The 20731-nt window shown below is 40.7% G+C and overlaps 1 protein-coding gene and 1 long non-coding RNA gene across 2 annotated transcripts in view; both read left to right on the plus strand.

The window, feature by feature from the left end:
• The window catches only part of LOC309644669, a 546086-nt gene that overhangs the window by 293133 nt on the left and 232222 nt on the right, over window positions 1–20731 (plus strand). The gene's annotated exons all lie outside the window — the stretch shown is intronic.
• IARS2 (isoleucyl-tRNA synthetase 2, mitochondrial) overlaps window positions 1–20731 on the plus strand; it is a 74263-nt gene that overhangs the window by 17433 nt on the left and 36099 nt on the right. The window contains exons 3-8 of the mRNA XM_082426311.1: window positions 17054–17213; window positions 18842–18990; window positions 19075–19124; window positions 19205–19314; window positions 19402–19492; window positions 19925–20040. Of these exons, the coding sequence (XP_082282437.1) occupies window positions 17054–17213; window positions 18842–18990; window positions 19075–19124; window positions 19205–19314; window positions 19402–19492; window positions 19925–20040 (676 nt within the window). The remainder of the gene's footprint in view (window positions 1–17053; window positions 17214–18841; window positions 18991–19074; window positions 19125–19204; window positions 19315–19401; window positions 19493–19924; window positions 20041–20731) is intronic.

The raw sequence follows: 20731 nt of genomic DNA on the forward strand, positions 1-20731 counted from the left end.
TTTTGTACCTCTGACTGGTTAACTTGAAATGATCTATCTTTGATTTCACTGATTCTTTCTTCTGGTTGGCCATGTCTGCTGTTGAAGCTCCTGTTGAATTCTAAAGAATCCATTGTATTCTTTGGCTCCAAAATTTATTTTTGGTTGTTTTATATTTTTTATCTCCGTGTTGAGTGTCTCATTTTGTTCATGAGTTGCTTTCTGATTTTGTAAAATTGTTATCTGTAATTATGTTAAGCTGATGGTTTTCTTTGTTTTTGTTTGTTTTTGTAATTCTCAGAGCATCTTTAGAACAGTTATTTTGAATTGTTTGTTATAAAGTTTGTTGATCTCCATTTCTTTGGGTTCTTTTACTGGAAGTTTACTTATTTCCTTCGGTGGAGCTATGTTTCCTTGATCCTTTGTGATTCCTGTAGCCTTGCATAGATAACTGTACATTTGAAGGAGTTTTCACCTCTTCCAGACTTTATAGACTGATTTCAATAAGGAAAGACCTTCTCTGGTGTGTGGGAACATGTTGGAATGTGCTGTAACTGCTGGTGTACTGGTGCAGGATGCCAAGTGTGGGTGTGTGGCCGCTCTGGGTCAGAGTCGGATCTGGTGTGGTGTCTTGTCTGCACAGGCAGTTGGGATCTACAGCGTAACACCTGTATGATCTTTGGTGGGCTCTGCAGGTGGTCCTTCATGGCTGCACGGGCTGTTTGTGTTCAGTGATGTTTCCAGGTTCAGTGGCTGGGGACAAGGGCAAGCAGTGGTCATGGCTGGAACTGGTGATATGCACAGGCTTGGCTGCTGGGGCTGGCCACAGACACCTATATGGTGGCAGGGTGCAGCTGCAAGCTCACATGCAGTGGTCAGGGTCAGAGTCAGCAGTAGTGTCCGGGGCCACCTGTAAGCACATGGTCAGCTCCGGGGTCCCTGGCTGTCAGCATGTACTCCCATGAATACACTGGCTAGCCACAGGCACGATCATGGCAGTGGGTGTCAGTGATGGGAGTTGAGGCTGGTCCCGTGCAGGTGAGTGTTAGGAGTCAGGGCCAGATCCAGCCCCATTAGCAGCTGTGGGGGCCTTGGCTGTTGGTGTGCATGTGTGTGTCCCTAGGGGCTAACTGCAGGTGGCTGCAGTGGTGCAGGCCAGTGACGGAGTGAGGGCCAGGTCTTCTCCCCAAACAGTGTGCGCTTGTGCATCATGGCTGCCAGTGTGCGCTTGTGCATCTGCAGAGGCTAGCATTGTGCATGTGCGCAGCTGTGGCTGCTGGTGATTTGAGTTGGGGGCCTGCAGTGTGCGGGTGCGCAGCTGCTGGGGCTGAACGCAGGCACACACAGTGGTGTGGGTCAGTGACATGCGTCAGGGCCAGATCTTTGTCCTTAAGCAGTTGTGGGGCCTTGGCGGTCAGTGTGCCTCTGTGCATCTGCAGGGGCCTACGGTGGTGTCTTGCGTGTGTGCAGCCGCAGTGGTTGGCGCTGGTTGCTGGTGTGGCTCTTGGGCTCTAGCAGCAGAAGGTGGGGAGCTAGCAGGGAGAGCCTCAGACGGCTGGTACCTCCAGGCATGAAAACTTGGAAAAGCTCACTGGTGAAATCTGCAGGTTGTCGGCGGCATCTGTGTTGACTGTTGCTTTGCTCAGTGGTGAGAGCTGCTGCTGAGCAGTCTGTTGTCGTCTGTGATGAGGTCCTCAGTAACAAAAGCTGGGGAGGGCTGCAGCATCCACAGAGCTCCTGAGGTGCTCATTGATGTAGGCTGCTAGAGTCCTCCGTAGAGGAAGGAGGCCAGTGGGCACTGCGGTTCCCATGCTGCCTGGCTGATACTGGCCGCCCCTGCCCATCTTCCTTGATCTAGCTGCGTGTAGATGTCTCAGCTTTGCTGCGCTCTAAGGTGCAGTGAAACCAAAGTGCATGCTCCGCACGGGACCCTGGAAGGCTGGAGAAGCCGGTCATTCACTTTCTATCCCTTTCCTGGTGATGGGAACTCTCTCCAGCCAAGGAGTACCCAGTGTCTGCCTGGGTGATGAGATGATGCCGCCAGAGCAAACTGTTTTTCCCCCCTTTCTTGTGCATTTGTCTCAGGTTTTTTTGTCCCACTGTGTTGTGGAAGCTTCTCAAGTGGACTCCAGAGCCATTTTTGTTCATGGACGGCTGTCTAGTTGTGGTACCTTGTTGGGGGGTGGGTATGGGCTCTTCTACTCCACCATCTCTGTGACAGCCCTTACTTAAATTTCATTATTCCACTACATCCTTAATGTTGTTGTGGTTGCTCTAGTGCTTGTGTATATATCTTAACTTGTCAGAGTCAGCTTCAGAATTACACTAGCTTAATATTCGTGAGATGTAGAGATGTTACGCCTTTTTTCGCTTTACCCTTGGACAGTGCGGGGGTTAGGGCTGCCGATTCTATGCACAGGCGAAAGTCTGGGTATAACTTCACAGTCATCCTCCTCATCCTTGGTTCCACATCTGCAGATTCAGCCAGCCTCGGATTGTGTAGTACCTATTTAATGAACAAAAATCCCTGTGTAAGTGGGCCTGAGCAGTTCAAACCTGTGTTGTTCAGGGGTCAACTGTAGTTCTGGTCCTTTCTGTCTCTTCTTGTGGTCTTCTTGTTATGCACATTGCATCCATTAATGTTACAAACTCTGCAATACATTGTTATAAATTATTACTTTACCATCTGTAGTCATTTTCTTAGCCCAGTGCAGCCTTTCTCATATATACCTCCTTTGTGCTGTTATCTGCAAATATATTATATTTCTGTATGTTTTACACTGGACAACACATTACATACATAGTTTTTGAACATTTGCCTTTCACATCAGTTAGGAGAAGAGAGTATTCGGTTGGCCAAAAACATCTATCGGGGTTTTTCCGTAACATCTTATGGAACGTTTTTTCCTGTGGATTTGAATTCCCATCTGTGGGCACTTGCTTTTAGCCTGAAGAACTTCCTCTCATGTCCTTTCCTATGAGATGGGTCTGCTGGCAACAAATTCATTCCCTCTCTCTCTTTCTCTTTTTTTTTTTTTAAAAAAAATAAAAGAATGGCTTTATTTTGCTTGCATTTTTTCAGTTTAGCTCTGCTGGATGTAGGATTCTTGGTTGAGAATGTTTTCTTTGAGCACTTTCAGTATGTGATCCCACTGCTCTCTGCCCTACGTTGTTTCTGCTGACAACTCAGCTGCTAGTGTTACTGGGGTTCTCTTGTACATACTCTTTTTCTCTCTTTCTGCTTTCAAGGTTTTCTCCTTATTTCTCACTTCCAGCATTTTTACTGTAATGTATCTTTGTTTGGATCCGTCTGTGTTTATTCTTCTTGGAGTTCATTTGGCTTTCTGGTTGAGTAGGTTAGTGTTTTTCAGTAAATTTCAGAAATTGTCAAATTTTTTTTTGGCTATATTTAAAAAAAATTTTTTAACATCTTTATTGGAGTATAATTGCTTTACAATGGTGTGTTAGTTTCTGCTGTATAACAAAGTGAATCAGCTATACATATACATATATCCCCATATCTCCTCCCTCTTGTGTCTCCCTCCCACCCTTCCTATCCCAACCCTCTAGGTGGTCACAAAACACTGAGCTGATCTCCCTGTGCTATGCGGCTGCTTCCCACTAGCTATCTGTTTTACATTTGGTAGTGTATATATGTCCATGCCACTCTCTCACTTCATCCCAGCTTACCCTTCCCCCTCCCCATGTCCTCAAGTCCATTCTCTACGTCTGCGTCTTTATTCCTGTCCTGCCCCTACGTTCTTAGAACCATTTTTTTTTTTTTTAGATTCCATATTTATGTCTTAGCATACGGTATTTGTTTTTCTCTTTGTGACTTCACTCTGTATGACAAACTGTAGGTCCATCCACTTCAATACAGATAACTCAATTTCGTTTCTATTTATGGCAGAGTAATATTCCATTGTATATATGTGCCACATCTTCTTTAACCATTCATCTGTCGATGAACACTTAGGTTGCTTCCATGTCCTGGCTATTGTAAATAGAGTTGCAGTGAACATTGTGGTACATGACTCTTTTTGAACTATAGTTTTCTCAAGGTATATGCCCAGTAGTGGGATTGTTGGGTCATATGGTAATTCTATTTTTAGTTTTTTAAGGAACCTCCATGCTGTTCTCCATAGCGCCTGTATCAGTTTACATTCCCACCAACAGTGCAAGAGGGTTCCCTTTTCTCCACACCCTCTCCAGCATTTATTGTTTGTAGATTTTTTAATAGAAGTTGTATTTTATTTAATTAATTTATTTATTTTTAACCCCACGTTTGTTTTTATTTTAATTTATTTATTTTTGGCTGTGTTGGGTCTTTGTTTCTGTGCGAGGGCTTTCTCTAGTTGTGGCAAGTGGGGACCACTCTTCATTGTGGTGCGCGGGCCTCTCACTATCACGGCCTCTCTTGTTGAGGAGCGCAGGCTCCAGACGTGCAGGCTCAGTAGTTGTGGCTCATGGGCCCAGTTGCTCCGTGGCATGTGGGATCTTCCCAGACCAGGGCTCGAACCCGTGTCCCCTGCATTGGCAGGCAGATTCTCACCCACTGCGCCACCAGGGAAGCCCCCTGCTTGCATATTTTAGAGATTAATCCTTTGTCAGTTGCTTCATTTGCAAATATTTTCTCCCATTCTGAGCGTTGTCTTTTCGTCTTTCTTATGGTTTCTTTCGCTGTGCAAAAGCTTTTAAGTTTCATTAGGTCCCATTTGTCTATTTTTGTTTTTATTTCCATTTCTCTAGGAGGTGGGTCAAAAAGATCTTGCTGTGAGTTATGTCATAGAGTGTTCTGCCTATGTTCTCCTCTAAGAGTTTTATAGTGTCTGGCCTTACATTTAGGTCTCTAATCCATTTTGAGTTTATTTTGTGTATGGTGTTAGGGAGTGTTCTAATTTCATTCTTTTACTTGTAGCTGTCCACTTTTCCCAGCACCACTTATTGAAGAGGCTGTCTTTTCTCTATTGTATACTGTTGCCTCCTTTATCAAAGATAAGGTGACCATATGTGCATGGGTTTATCTCTGGGCTTTCTCTCCTGTTCCATTGATCTATATTTCTGTTTTTGTGCCAGTACCATACTGTCTTGATTACTGTAGCTTTGTAGTATAGTCTGAATTCAGGGAACCTGATTCCTCCAGCTCCGTTTTCCTTTCTCAAGATTGCTATGGCTGTTTGGGCTCTTTTGTGTTTCCATACAAATTGTGAAATTTTTTGTTCTAGTTCTGTGAAAAATGCCATTGGTAGTTTGATAGGGATTGCATTGAATGTGTAGATTGCTTTGGGTAGTATAGTGATTTTCACAATGTTCATTCTTCCAATTCAAGAACATGATATATCTCTCCATCTGTTTATATCATCTTTAATTTCTTTCATCAGTGTCTTATAGTTTTCTGCATACAGGTCTTTTGTTAGGTAGGTTTATTCCTAGGTATTTGATTCTTTTTGTTGCAGTGGTAAATGGGAGTGTTTCCTTAATTTCTCTTTCAGATTTTTCATCATTAGTGTATAGGAATGCAAGAGATTTCTGTGCATTAATTTTGTATCCTGCTACTTTACCAAATTCATTGATTAGCTCTAGTAGTTTTGTGTTACTGTCAATTTCCCATTTTATGGCTGTTAGCATTTGCCTTATGTACTGATGTCCTCCTATGTTAGGTGAATAAATATTTACAATTGTTATAAATTCTTCTTCTTGGATTGATCCCTTGATCATTATGTAGTGTCCTTCTTTGTCTCTTGTAATAGTCTTTATTTTAACGTTTGTTTTGTCTGATTTGAGAATTGCTACTCCAACTTTCTTTTGATTTCCGTTTGCCTCGAATATCTTTTTCTATCCCCTCACTTTCAGTGTCCCTAGGTTTGAAGTAGCTCTCTTGTAGACAGCATATATATAGGTCCTGTTTTTGTATCTATTCCGCCAGTGTATGTCTTTGGTTGGAGCATTTAATCCATTTACATTTAAGGTAGTTAACGTTATGTATGTTCATATTACCATTTTCTTAATTGTTTTGGGTTTGTTATTGTAGATCTTTTCCTTCTCTTGTGTTTCCTGCCTAGAGAAGTTCCTTTAGCATTTTTTGTAAAGCTAGGTGGTGCTGAATTCTCTTAGCTTTTGCTTGTCTGTAAAGCTTTTAATTTCTCCGTAGAATCTGAATGGGATCCTTGCTGGGTGGAGTAATCTTGCTTGTAGGTTTTTCCCTTTCATCACTTTAAATATCTCCTGCACTCCCTTCTGGCTTGTAGAGTTTCTGCTGAAAGATCAGCTGTTAACCTTAATGGGATTCCCTTGTATATTATTTGTTGCTTTTCCCTTGCTGCTTTTAATATTTTTTCTTTGTATTTAATTTTTGATAGTTTGATTAATATGTGTCCTGGCATGTTTCTCCTTGGATTTATCCTGTATGGGACTCTGGACTTCCTGGACTTGGTTGACTATTTCCTTTCCCATTTTAGGGAAGTTTTCAGCTATAATCTCTTCAAATATTTTCTCAGTTCCTTTTTTTTTCTCTTCTTCTTCTGGGACCCCTATAATTTGAATGTTGGTGCGTTTCATGTTGTCCCAGAGGTCTCTGAGACTGTCCTCAATTCTTTTCATTCTTTTTTCTTTATTCTCTTCTGTGGTCGTTATGTCCATTATTTTATCTTCCAGGTTACTTATCCTTTCTTCTGCCTGAGTTATTCTGCTATTGATTCCTTCTAGAGAATTTTTAATTTCATTTATTGTGTTTTTCATCATTGTCTGTTTGCTCTTCAGTTCGTCTACATCCTTGTTAAACGTTTCTTGTATTTTCTCCATTCAATTTCCAGGATTTTTGGTCATCTTTACTATCATTACTCTGAATTCTTTTTCAGGTAGGCTGCCTATTTCCTCTTCATTTGTTTGGTCTGGTGGGTTTTTACCTTGCTCCTTCATCTTCTGTGTATTTCTCTGTCTTCTCATTTTGCTTAACTTACTGTGTTTTGGGTCTCCTTTTTGCAGGCTGCAGGTTCATAATTCCCGTTATGTTTGGTGTCTGCCCCCAGTGGGTGAGGTTGGTTCAGTGGGTTGTGTAGGCTTCCTGGTGGAGGGGACTAGTGCCTGTGTTCTGGTGGACAAGGCTGGATCTTGTCTTTCTGGTTGGCAGGACCGCTTCCAGTGGTGTGTTTTTGGGTGTCTGTCACCTTATTATGATTTTAGACAGCCTCTCTGCTAATGAATGAGGTTGTGTTTTTTGTCTTGCTAGTTGCTTGGCATAGGGTGTCCAGCACTGTAGCTTGTTGGTCGTTGAGTGGAGCTGGGTCTTAGTGTTGAGATGGAGACCTCTGGGAGAGCTTTCGCTTTTTGATATTACGTTGGGCTGGGAGGTCTCTGGTGGACCAGTGTCCTGAACTCGGCTCTCCCACCTCAGAGGCACAGGCCTGACACCCGGCCAGAGCACCAAGACCTTGTCAGCCACACGGCTCAGAAGAAAAGGGCGAAAAAAAGAAATAAAGAGGGAGGGAGGCAGGGAGGGAGGGAGGAAATAAAATAAAGTTACTAAAATAAAAAGTAAAAAAAATCATTATTAAAAATAAAAAAATAGGAAAGTAGTAAAAAAAAAGAAAGTAAGAAAGAAGAGAGCAACCAAACCAAAAAACCAATCCATGAATGATAAGAAGTGCTAAAAACTGTACTAAGGAAAAAAACAAAAATGACGGACAGATAGAACCCTAGGACAGATGGTAAAAGCAGAGCTATACAGCAAAATGACACAAAGAAGCATACACATACACACTCAGAAAAAGAGAAAAGGGAAAAAGAAAAAATATATATATATTAAAAAAAAAAGGAAGAGAGTAAACAAATCTACCAATGTTTATAAGCTCTAAATACTAAACTGAGATAAACATAAAACCAGAAACAAATTAGATGCAGAAAGCAAACCCTAAGTCTACAGTTGCTCCCAAGGTCCACCTCCTCAATTTGGAATGATTCATTGTCTATTCAGCTATTCCACATATGCAGGGTACATCAAGTTGACTGTGGAGATTTAATCTGCTGCTCCTGAGGCTGCTGGGAGAGATTTCCCTTTCTCTTTGTTCGCACAGCTCCCGGGGTTCAGCTTTGGATTTGGCCCCATCTCTGCATGTAGGTCACCTGAGGGCATCTGTTCTTCACCCAGACAGGACGGGGTTAAAGGAGCAGCTGATTGGGGGGCTCTGGCTCACTGAGGCCAGGGGGAGGGAGGGGTACGGATGCGGAGCAAGCCTGCGGTGGCAGAGGCCATCATGACGTTGCACCAGCCTGAGGCGTGCTGTGGGTTCTCCCGGGGAAGTTGTCCCTGGATCACGGCCCCTGGCAGTGGCGGGCTGCACAGGCTCCCGGGGGGGGGGGAGGTGTGGAGAGTGACCTGTGCTTGCACACAGGCTTCTTGGTGGTTGCAGCAGCAGCCTTAGCGTCTCATGCCCATCTCTGGGGTCCGCGCTGATAGTCGCAGCTCGCGCCCTTCTCTGGAGCTCGTTTAGGCTGTGCTCTGAATCCCCTGTCCTCGCGCACCCCGAAACAATGGTCTCTTGCCTCAGGCAGGTCCAGAGTTTTTCCTGGGCTCCCTCCTGGCTAGCCGTGGTGCACTAGCCCCCTTCAGGCTGTGTTCACGCAGCCAACCCCAGTCCTCTCCCTGGGGTCTGACCTCCGAAGCCCGAGCCTCACCCTGGTGGGTGAGCAGACAAGCCTCTCGGGCTGTTGAGTGCTGGTCGGCACCGCTCCTCTGTGCGGGAATCTCTCCGCTTTGCCTTCTGCATCCCTGTGGCTGTGCTCTCCTCCGTGGCTCCGAAGCTTCCCCCTCCGCCACCCACGGTCTCCGCCCGCAAAGGGGCTTCCTAGTGTGTGGAATCTTTTCCTCCTTCACAGCTCCCTCCCCAAGGTGCAGGTCCTGTCCCTATTCTTTTGTCTCTGTTTTTTCTTTTTCCTTTTGCCCTACCCAGGTACATGGGGAGTTTCTTGCCTTTTGGGAAGTCTGAGGTCTTCTGCCAGCGTTCAGTAGGTGTTCTGTAGGGGTTGTTCCACATGTAGATGTATTTTTGATGTATTTGTGGAGAGGGAGGTGATCTCCACGTCTTACTCCTCTGCCATCTTGAAGGTCCCCTTTTTTTTGTATATTTTTAAGCTCCTTTCCTTTCCTCTGAAACTTCCATTCCTTCCATTATGTTGGTATACTGAATATGTATGTTCCACATTTCTGTGAGGTTCTGATCTTCTTTTTCTGTTCTTTTTTCTGTTTTTTCCTTGTTTTATATAATCTCTATTGCTCTATATTCACATCCACTAGTTATTTCTTCTGCCAGTTCATATATACTGTTGAGCCCCTCCAGGGAATTTTGTGTTTCAGCTATTATTTTCAACTCCTGAATTTCCCTTTTGGTCTTTTTAACAAAAATAACAATTTCTGCCTCTTTATTGGTATTTTCTATTGATACAACATTATTATTATCATTTCTCCCTGTCTCTTTAATCATGGTTTCCTTTAAGTTCATTACGCATTTTTTTTTTTTTTTTTTGGCCACGCCACGTGGCTTGTGGGATCTTAGTTCCCCAACCAGGGATCGAAGCCAGGCCCACAGCAGTGAAAGTGCCGAGTCCTAACCACTGAACTGCCAGGGAATTCCCCTTTACACATGTTTATAATGGCAGTCTTGAATTCTTTTTCTGTTAACCTGACATATGGTTGCTCTCATAGGTAGTTGATGTTGCCTGCTTATTTTTCAGTTTATGTGCCATGCATTTGTGTTTCTTTGTATGTCTTGTAATTTTTTTTGTTCTTGGAAATCAGGCATTTTAGTAATATATTGAAATAAGTCTGTATATTGGTCTTTCTGCCACCGCCTGCTTCCTGCCCTGGCTTTTCATTGTAATTTGCTTGTTTATATGTTTGGTGACTGGCAGGATTATTTTCATGAGGTCTGGTCCCACCCCGTCCCATTTTTCTCTAGTGTTAAGCCTGTGATGTTGCTTCCCGGGGAGGAGCAGCTTTGGGTATGCTCAGTCACCCTGAGAGGATAGTGGTTGTGGCAGGGCTCCCATCCTGTTTCTCTGCCAACACCCGTCTGTTTTGTTCTGAAATTTTCCAGCTCTTGGCTCTGTTGTTTTCAACAGTGCCCTTGGGCATAAACTGTTTTGTAGACTAATTCAGTCCAATTTGGGGTCCTTTGACGTATTGGTTCCTGAGGTCAGTCTTTGATTCTTGTTGTGATCCCAGGAGGACTCCTCCCAGCCCTCTTCTCTCCTGCAAATGAGCTGCCCTAGAGTTTAGCTCTGTCATCTTGAATCCGTGACACTTTTCCCGATTGCCTTTCATCACAGCCCCTACTCTTGTTCAGAGCCCTCTTAGGCCTGAACCTCTCCTTGCTCTGTTGCTGGGAGGAGAGTAAGAGCTATTTGTTTTACTGCCTGCTTCTCCTTCCCCCAGGCAGAACCTGCCAGGCAGGGCTCCGGAACTGGGAGTGGGGGAAACTACACTTCTGTGTGAGAGACACCCCGACTTTTGGAGCTGAGCACCCATGGGGAGGGTCAGTAGCCTGAGATCTTCTTGAACTGCCTCTCCTGGTTCCTGGTGTGGAACCACCATTTCATGAGCCCAGACAAGGGTGAGCAGAGCTCCAGCCTTCCCAGCAGACTCTCACACACGGTAAAGTTTCTGTTCCATGAGTGGGGTCTTAGAAGTAGAGAATCTCGACCTTGTAGCCTCAGCAACAGGTAGGTGGAACAGGAGCATGAATGCCGACCCCCTGCTCTCCCCAGGGAGCCCTGTCCCCTTGGCTGCATGGTCTGGAGTGGAGCCGGCCTCACAGAGCTGGCAGGCTGGAGGGAGGGAGTGGTCTTGGTTCTCATTTTTCTTGCCAAACTTTCATGGCATTTTTCTTGTTTAGATATTTCTTTGTTTGCTCTATGCCCTTAGGACCATTTCCAGGAGCTTTATTTATTTATTTTTAATCATACATTGATTGATTGATTGATTGATTGATGGCTGGGTTGGGTCTTGGTTGCAGCGAGCGGGGGCTGCTCTTCGTTAGGGTGCATGGGCTTCTCATTGCTGTGGCTTTTCTTGTTGCAGAGCACGGGCTGCAGATGCGTGGGCTTCAGTAGTTACGGTACGTGGGCTCAGTAGTTGTGGCTCACGGGCTGTAGAGCGCAGGCTCAGTAGTTGTGGCGCACAGGCTTAGTTGCTCCGTGGCATGTGGGATCTTCCCGGACCAGGGCTCGAACCTGTGTCCCCTGCATTGGCAGGCAGATTCTTAACCACTGCGCCACCAGGGAAGTCCCTACAGAAGCTTTAAATGATTAGGGTTTTAAATTATTTTCACCACTTTTCCTGGCAAGCCCATCCATGTAGTATTTTTACACTGTCATGCCTGAAGTCAAATTCTGTTGCATTGATTTTTCTTTTATTTTTCTGTTCTTAATTTCATCAATTTTTTTTTTAATTGTTTCCTTGCTTCTGCCTGCATTGGGCTCCTTTGTTTTTCTTTTTCTAGTTCTTGAGGCTTTTTCTAGACTTTATATTATTGATCAGACTTTTATTCTTTTCTAATGTATGTATTTTATTGCTGTAAATTTGTGTCATCACTCCTGTAGCTTGTGTCCCACAAATTTTGTCATGTTGAATTTCCATTTTTATTCATTTCATCGTATTTTTTAAATTTCCTTTGAGAGTTCTTTGATCCATGGATTATTTAGAAGCATGTTGTCCCTTTATATCTTTTTTCCTTCCCTTCCTTTTAGCTTGGTTTACATATTTCCTCTGCATGTATTTTGGTCCATATAAGACAGTGTTTGACAGTTATCTTTTCAACTGTGAAACATAATTTAGATGACTTGAGGAAATGGAAAGTTTATTATATTTACCCATATTTTTGTTTACCATACTTTTTCTTCCTTCTTGATGTTTCAGCGTCTCTGCTTTATTGTTTTTTTTTCTGTTTAGACAATTTTCTTTAGCCATTCCTTAGGGTAGGTCTGCTGGTCACATATCCTTTTAGTTTTCCTGCATCTGATAGTGTCTTGATTTCTTTCCATTCTTGAAGTATAGTTTCAGCGTATATAGCATTCTGGATTGACAGTTTTTTCTTAGCACTTGAAAAATATTGTTCCACTTCTTTCTGGCCTCCGTGTTTTTTAATGAAAACTTTGCTGTCTTTTAAATTATTTTCCCCTAATAAACAACATGTCATTTTTCTCCAACTGCTTTCAAGACATTTTTATTTTCAAAAGTTTAACGATTATGTATCTTGACATGGATTTCTTTGGATTTTTCCTCTGGATTTTGTTAAGCTTCTTGAATTTATAGGTTTATGTCTCATGGCAGTTTGGGGAGTTTTCAGCCATTATTTTTTTGTGTACTTTTTTCCGCTCTGAAAAAGTCTCCTTTCAGGGCAGCAGTGGCACCAAAGTTAGATCTTTTGTTATAGTCCCACAGCTCCGTGATATTTTTTTTCTGTCCTTTTTCTCTCTTCTTTTTAGATTGGGTCGTTTATTGTTCTGACTTCAAGGTTAGTGGTTCTTCCCTTTTTCCCCTCCATTCTGTAGTTGAGCCCATCTACAGAACTTTTTATTTCACTTATTGCACTTTTCTCTTTTAAAATTTGCATTTGATAGCTCAATAAAATTGAGATATCAAATATAAGAAAAAACATTTTCCATTTACTTTTTCTTGGATATCTACTGACTCTTTGCTGAGGCTTTCTCTTTTTTCATATTTTTCAAGTGTGTTCACAGTTGGTCATTTAAGCATTTTTATCACGGTTACTTTAAAGTCTTTTTCAGGTTATTCTAACATTTCTCTCGTCTCAGTCTTGGTTATCTAGTGACTGTCTTTTTTTATTCAGTTTCAGATCTTCCTGGTTTGGGGTATGAGTGAATTTTTGTTGAAACCTTGGCATTTTCTGTATTGTGAGATTTGGCATCTTATTTAAAACTTTCTGTTTTAGCTAGTTTTCACTGACACCTCTCTGGCAAAGGAAGGGCGTCACTTACAGAAAAAAATTTTAAATGTTCTTAGTGGCTAAAAAGTAAATCTGGAAAGTAAATGAGTTTGAATAGTCAAGAAAATTTAGAGGAAGACTGAGGACTGAATTGCTCTATCAGATAGGAGTATCCTGCAGTATTATCTGCTTGTGGTTCAGATCAATAGGACAAAACAGGTGTCTGGACTAGTCTTGTTTTTAGTCTAATATATTGTTATTTACCACACAGAAGCTTTAATAGGTATTATCTTTGCTTTAAAGTTGTTGCTTTTAAGTCATTTCTTCTATTTTAAATTATTTAAGGCTGACTTTTCCATTCTTCTTCTGGAACTTTCTGCTGCCTATGTTAAGTGAAGACACTTTAATTTGAGAAAGGTAGCCTAGTCTCTTGTTTTTAATACACTCAGTGAGACTGTATGTTATAATAAAAGTCCAAAACAAAACTCTACTGTTCCAGATTCTTTTGGTTCCTAGGAATAGAAAAGCCAACTCTATCTGGATTAAGCAAAACAGGGAATTTATTGACCGTTTTAACGGTAGTTTTAGCTCCTTGCATGGCTGCACCCAGGGACTCAGGTAATATTAGGGGTTGGTTTCTCTCTCTTTCACTCTTAGGCAGCCTTTCCCCCTTTTGATGTCTGTCCCCTCACCCTTACCCCCGCCCCTCATTTCCCAACACTTTCAGGCTTACATTCTTCCATCCTTTCTTTTCTAACAGTTCTTACACAAGTCCTGTAATTGAATCTGCTTGGCCTGTTTTGGGTCACAAGTCTATCCCCGAAGCAATCATTTTGGACTTGGGGACAAAATATGTTGATGGCTGCAGTGGATCATGTGTTCACCCTTAGAGCTGGAATGGAGGGCAGTAGGCCCCACGTGGCTCAAGGATTGAGGAGTAATTCTCCGAAAAACTGAGGCACCCCACAAAACTGTCTCTTCTGTGCCTAGTTGGAGGCTCTGTCCAAGACCATGGGCACTTTGGAACTAGAGGAGGAACAGTTCTTGTTCTTCCTCAGACGGTGCCGTGTATAGTTTTGCTTGTTTTTCTCTGCTTGGGATACATCCCGGATGTTCAGATGGCTCCCTTCCTCATTTCCTTCATATCTCTGTTCAGATGTCATCTCTTCAGGTTTACTGATGTCCCTGTAAAATGGTGCCACCACCACCACCCACATGCCTCTTTCAAACCCTTTACCGTGCTGTTAACTTCATAGTGAGCGAATATGTTTATCTTCTGTCTTCCTCCATCTGAAGAAGGACCTTGTTTCTCCTGTTTACTGCCATACTCTAGGTTCCTAGAATAGTGCTTGGCACATTGCAGGCATTCAAATATTTGTCTGTTAAACAAAGGAATACATGAGTATTGTGATAGGAAAATGAAAAACAAAAGGAGAAATAAGGGAAGAGAGGACTGTCGTGACCAAAAGAGACAAATGGCTCTTAAAGGTATGGAGGAACTTATTTGGAGAGGAGGGGGGTAATGTTTGATACTGAGCAATTAGGAAAATATTCCTGTTGCATCCCTGCTGTTTCTTTTACTAGAGGCTTCTAATAAAGGCTTCTGTCTTTCCTTATTAGGGACATTGTTAATTATTAGCTCATGATTTAAATTAAAATTGTAGTTAAATAATTAAAAGTAGCTTAAACGATGCCTCTCTGTTAACATGACGGATAGCAGCACTGTAGAGTAGAAATGTTGCAAGCTACAAATGTGAGCCACATAGGTAAGTTAAATTTTTTTAGTAGCCACATAAAAATATTTCAAAAGAAATAGATGAAATTAATCTTAATATTATGTTTAACTCAACATATCTGAGCCATCATTTTAACATATAGCCATTGTAAATTTTGTTAGAGCTATTTCACATTCTTTTTTGGGGTATTAAGTATTAGAAATCTGGTATATATTTTATATTTACAGTACCTCTCAATTTAGACTAGCCAATTTTGATGCTCATTAGCTGCTGGTGACTAGTGACTACTGTATAAGACATCACAGTCTAGAACATACATGCATGCATTCCTTTATTCAATAAGTACTTTAGAATAGTGCCAGATACCATTCTGAATGCTTAGTGTTTACGGATGAAGAAGACAGATGGGATCTCTGGTTTCAGAGAGTTTATATTTTCTCACGAAGGGACAGATAATTAAATAAATAAAATAACTTTGAATGGGGTAAGTGGGAAGGATGTTATTTATATTGATTGATTTAAGTAATATACATAACATAAAGTGTACAGATCTTAAATATATACCAGTAGATGAGTGTTTATGCAGTATGACTACCACCCAGATCACAAGGCCCGCCTGCCCTTTGGTAAGAAGTTTGAAAGACTTTTGCGTGGAAGAAGGGGTGGGAAGAATGTGTATTATCTTTTCTACTTTTGAGCGACATGGAAAGGAAGAAATATTTTTCTGGACTACTGCACTATTCAGTTTTGGGAAGAAGGAGTTAAGCTTGGAGCCAAATCTGTCCTTTGTCTTTGAGCCCCCATTTTTTATTTTTATTTTTTTAAGATTTTTCTTTTTGATGTGGACCAATTTTAAAGTCTTTATTGAATTTGTTACAATATTGCTTCTGTTTTATGTTTTGGTTTTTTGGCCACGAGGCATGTGGGATCTTAGCTCCCAGACCAGGGATCAAACTTGCATGCCCTACAATGGACGGTGAAGTCCTAACCACTGGACCATCAGGGAAGTCCCTGAGCCCCCATTTTTTAGTGGTAATATATATATATATTTTTAATTTTTTAAATTATTATTTACTTATTATTTTTATTTTTGGCTGTGTTGGGTCTTCGTTTTTGTGTGAGGGCTTTCTCCAGTTGCGGCGAGTGGGGGCCACTCTTCATCGCGGTGCGCGGGCCTCTCACTATCGCGGCCTCTCTTGTTGCGGAGCACAGGCTCCAGACGCTCAGGCTCAGTAGTTGTGGCTCGCGGGCCCAGTTGCTCCGCGGCATGTGGGATCTTCCCAGACCAGGGCTCGAACCCGTGTCCCCTGCATTGGCAGGCGGATTCTCAACTACTGCGCCACCAGGGAAGCCCAAGTAATATATTTTTTAAAAGACTCTGCTGCCCCCTACTATCTAAAATGAGCTGAGAAACAGTTATAGAACTATACTAAGTGAAGAGGTCTGTTTTATTTAGGGTTTTAGTAATAACAAAGTTAACCATGAACTTCCCTGGTGGTCCAGTGTTTAAGATGCCGTGCTTCCACTGCAGGGGGTGCAGGTTTGATCCCTGATCAGGGAAGTTCCACATGCTGTGTGAGGTGCGACCACAAAAAAAAAGTTAACCATGATATTTCATACTCTGAGTGCATTATAAATTCTGCATTGATTCTATAATATTTATGAACTAAATATACATAATATTGGATTATTCACATTAATAATTTTTTTCATAAGAGTAAGGCAAATTTGTAATTTGTACTCTGATATTTAGAAAGTTCAAATTATTTCTTTTTTAAAATTAATTTATTTATTAATTTATTTTTTTTGGCTACGTTGGGTCTTTGTTGCTGCGCGCGGGCTTTCTCTAGTTGTGGTGAGTGGGTGCTACTCTTCGTTGTGGTGCGCTGGTTTCTCATTGCGGTGGCTTCTCTTGCTGTGGAGCACGGGCTCTGGGGCACACGGGCTTCAGTAGTTGTGGCGCACAGGCTTAGCTGCTCCACGGCATGTGGGATCTTCCCAGGCCAGGACATGGCCCTGCATTGGCAGGCGGATTCTTAACTACTGCGCCTCCAGGGAAGCCCTCAAATTATTTCTTAAAAAGGTAGTATGGTTTGCATATTTGCATACTCCAACTTTACAAACAAATTAGTAAATGTGGATGTAATGTTTTTCACTTTAGAATCTTTTATAATTCAGTTTCCTTCTGGGGGAGTTAATGGCATTTTAAAAATCAGGTATTTGTTACTCTTGTGTTTATGTAGAACTTGAGGGAGTTGGTAGTTTTAATAGGTAATTCTATATAAATCTTATTAAAATCAGGTTTTCTTAGTGTTTTAAAATGATATTAAGAAGAGAATATAAATTGTAGGCCACATGCTTTATGTGTGAATGATGATTATCGTTTTATCTTTGCAGATTTTGAAAGATATAGCCAACCGATACCATATGATGAGAGGTTCCAAAATACATTTTGTGCCAGGCTGGGATTGTCATGGGTTACCCATTGAAATAAAAGTATTATCAGAACTTGGTGGAAAAGCTCAGAATCTTTCAGCTATGGAAATTAGAGAGAAAGGTAAATAATCTCTATTTCTGTTTTAAAATGGTATTTGTAAACACTGCTTCCTTGGAAAAGTCAGGGCTTTATCAAAGACACCTGTTGTTTTTTGGTTTTTGCTATTGTTTTTCGCTTATAATGAGATCTCTTGGAAACCACTGTGTGTCAAAGAAAATTAAGATTTTGTGTAATTGACTTTTATGAGAACTTATGTTCAGAAATGAAGGAAAGATTTGTGAACACATCCAAGTACATTTTTCAGTTCTTTAGTCTTCACATTTTGTTGAAATTATGATTTTGGTCAATGTTTTTATTTACTTTCTTGGCTAGGACTTGACCTATTTTAGGTGTTAAACCAAAAGTAATTATTAAATTAAAAATTTTTTTAAGAGATCTCTTTTTTTGATCCTTTCCTTCCATAGAATGTGTCAGGGAGGACTCTTCTATCCTTTTTCTTTTTTTTAAAGAATTAATTAATATTTTTAGCTGCGTTGGGTCTTCGTTGCTGCACACGGGCTTTCTCTAGTTGCAGCAAGCGGGGCCTTCTCTTCGTTGTGGTGCACTGGTTTCTCATTGCGGTGGCTTCTCTTGTTGTGGAGCACAGGCTCTAGGTGCACAGGCTTCAGTAGTTGTGACACAGGGCTCAGTAGTTGTGGCTCATGGGCTCTAGAGCGCAGGCTCATTGATTGTGGCACACAGGCTTAGTTGCTCTGCGGCATGTGGGGTCTTCCTGGACCAGGGATCGAACCCAGGTCCCCTGCATTGGCAGACGGATTCTTAACCACTACACCACCAGGGAAGTCCCCCTTCTGTTCTTATATATTAAACTGTTTTGTTTTTTTTTAAAGGGCTCCTCAGTGTTTATTTATTTATTTATTTTTGGCTGCTTTGGGTCTTTCTTGCTGTGTGCGGGCTTTCTCTAGTTGCGGTGCGCGGGGGCTACTCTTCGTTGTAGTGCATGGGCTTCTTATTGTGGCAGCTTCTCATGTTACAGGGCACGGGCTCTAGGCACACGGGCTTCAGTAGTTGTGGCTCTCGGGCTCAGTAGTTGTGTCTTGCGGGCTCTAGAGCGCAGGCTCAGTAGTTGTGGCTCACGGGCTTAGTTGCTCCACGGCATGTGGGATCTTCCTGGAACAGGGCTCAAACCCGTGTCCCCTGCATTGGCAGGTGGATTCTTAACCACTGTGCCACCAGGGAAGTCCCTAAACTATTTTATAATTGGATATGATTGTGAAGATTTCATACTTCCTTATGAAAGAGTATTATTGGTTATACTGATTACTTTTGTGTGTGTGTATATATAATGAAATAAGAATTATTCTCTGACCTTTTCTTAAACTAAGAAATATGAAGAATAACTTTTCCAGTTTATTTTTTCTAAAAGGTCATTTTATGATCTCTCAATAATCGAGGAGATGGTAACAAAATTTTAACTTTTGAAATTTTAGTGAATTTTAGAATTTGTTGTAGGTATCTTCTGAGCACTTTAACTTTCAGATAATTTTCCTATTAAAAATTTTTATAGTCTATGTTGTGTACAATACCTGCAGAGATACCTGCAATTTAGAGAGATACATGCTAAGCCATGTTTAAGAATTTGAATTAATTTGTTTTCAAAAGTTTTTTGTTTCTTTTATTGTTTTTAGCTAGATCATTCGCCAAAGCAGCAATTGAGAAACAGAAATCGGCATTTATTCGTTGGGGAATAATGGCAGATTGGAATAATTGCTACTATACATTTGATGGAAGATATGAAGCCAGACAGTTGAGAATTTTCTACGAAATGTATGATAAGGTAATAAAAGTTTTTTTTTTTCTTTGAGTATGTTAAAATATGTGTTACAGAATTCCAGCTTTCATTTTTCTTTGTCTTTTATAGGGCTTGATTTATCGATCTTATAAACCTGTGTTTTGGTCTCCCTCATCAAGGTATTTATGTCTTTCTGGTACTAAAGGGGAGAATTTTTTGAGGGTTCCAAATATTTATGTTTAATATTTTTAAACGTTAGGACTGCATTGGCTGAAGCAGAACTTGAATATAATCCAGAGCATGTCAGTTGCTCAGTATATGTAAAATTCCCTCTCTTGAAACCTTCTCCTAAGTTGGCATCTCTTATAGGTAAGATTTATCTGTTGCTTGAGATTATTAAAGTTATGGAATTATAACATTTGATTTGCTAGCATATTTGAAATTTTATTTTCACAGATGGTTCATCTCCTGTTAGTTTCTTAGTCTGGACCACCCAGCCTTGGACAATTCCAGCCAATCAGGCTGTTTGTTATATGCCAGAATCAAAGTAGGTATATTATTGCAATTTTTGTTTTATCCACAAATAGGATCAATTCCATTTTTAGCATTATTTTGATCTTATTTAATCCTTATTATCCTTTTAAAATTAGTGAATTATAACTTAGTTCATATAGATTTAGTTCATGTAGATTTTATTAAGCTTTAGCTCATATAGATTAAAGATTATAAGCTTTAGTTCATATAGATTTTATTAAGCTTTAGTTCATATAGATTTTATTAAGCTTTAGAGGATTCTACTTAAGACCTTATTTCTACCTTTTGGAAAAGAAAAGAGAAATGTAAGGAATGAAGTCCCTTGAAAATAGTACTTTTTTGATCTTAAAGTTAGTTTTTCTAAAATGATGTAAAACATTTAAAATGTTATCTGTGGTTTTTCTTTTTTCATTATTAGTAATTTGCTCCTAAAATTTTATTTTAGGTATGCTTTTGTGAAGTGTTCCAAATCTGGAGACTTCTACCTTTTAGCTGCAGATAAAGTAACATCTGTTGCTTCTACTTTGGAAACAACATTTGAGGTTATTTCAACATTTTCAGGTAAGGATTTACAGGTATTCTGACCATCAAAGTCATCAAAATATTGGGTTGATCTGAGTTCAGTACCTTGCTGAAGATTGCTCATTGTGAATCAAAACAGATATGGCCTCTACCTTTCTAGAATATATTTTACATTGATTAAACTGAAGGAGAATATGCATTAAACATGACAGGAGTATAGAAAACGTGAACATTGACAAAGGCACAATAGATCTAAAAAAATTTTTGGCAAATATCGAGGGGAAAATTAGACAGATGCCTTTTGTACAACATACAGTATACAAATTTCCATCTAAAATTTTATTCAAAATTAAATTACTGAAAATTATTTTTATCTGATTTGATCAAAGGAGCAAAGAAGGAAATAAATATATTTATTTTGGGGTATATGATTTTAATAGGGAAATTGAATAAATTCTGAAAGTTATTCCCAAGATAGCATTTCTATCAAAAGGATCCTTAGTAAGCTATAATTTGGGACTTCTGAAGTAGTAGCTGATTTTGAAATATAACTATGGATGAAAGAATGCTCAACATCATTAATCATTAGAGAAATGCAAATCAAAACTACAATGAGATATCACCTCACACCAGTCAGAATGGCCATCATCAAAAAATCTACAAACAGTAAATGTTGGAGAGGGTGTGGAGAAAAGGGAACCCTCTTGCACTGGTGGTGGGAATGTAAATT

This window comes from Balaenoptera physalus (genome assembly GCF_965194825.1).
Source record: "Balaenoptera physalus genome assembly, chromosome: 1".
Lineage (NCBI taxonomy): Eukaryota > Metazoa > Chordata > Mammalia > Artiodactyla > Balaenopteridae > Balaenoptera > Balaenoptera physalus.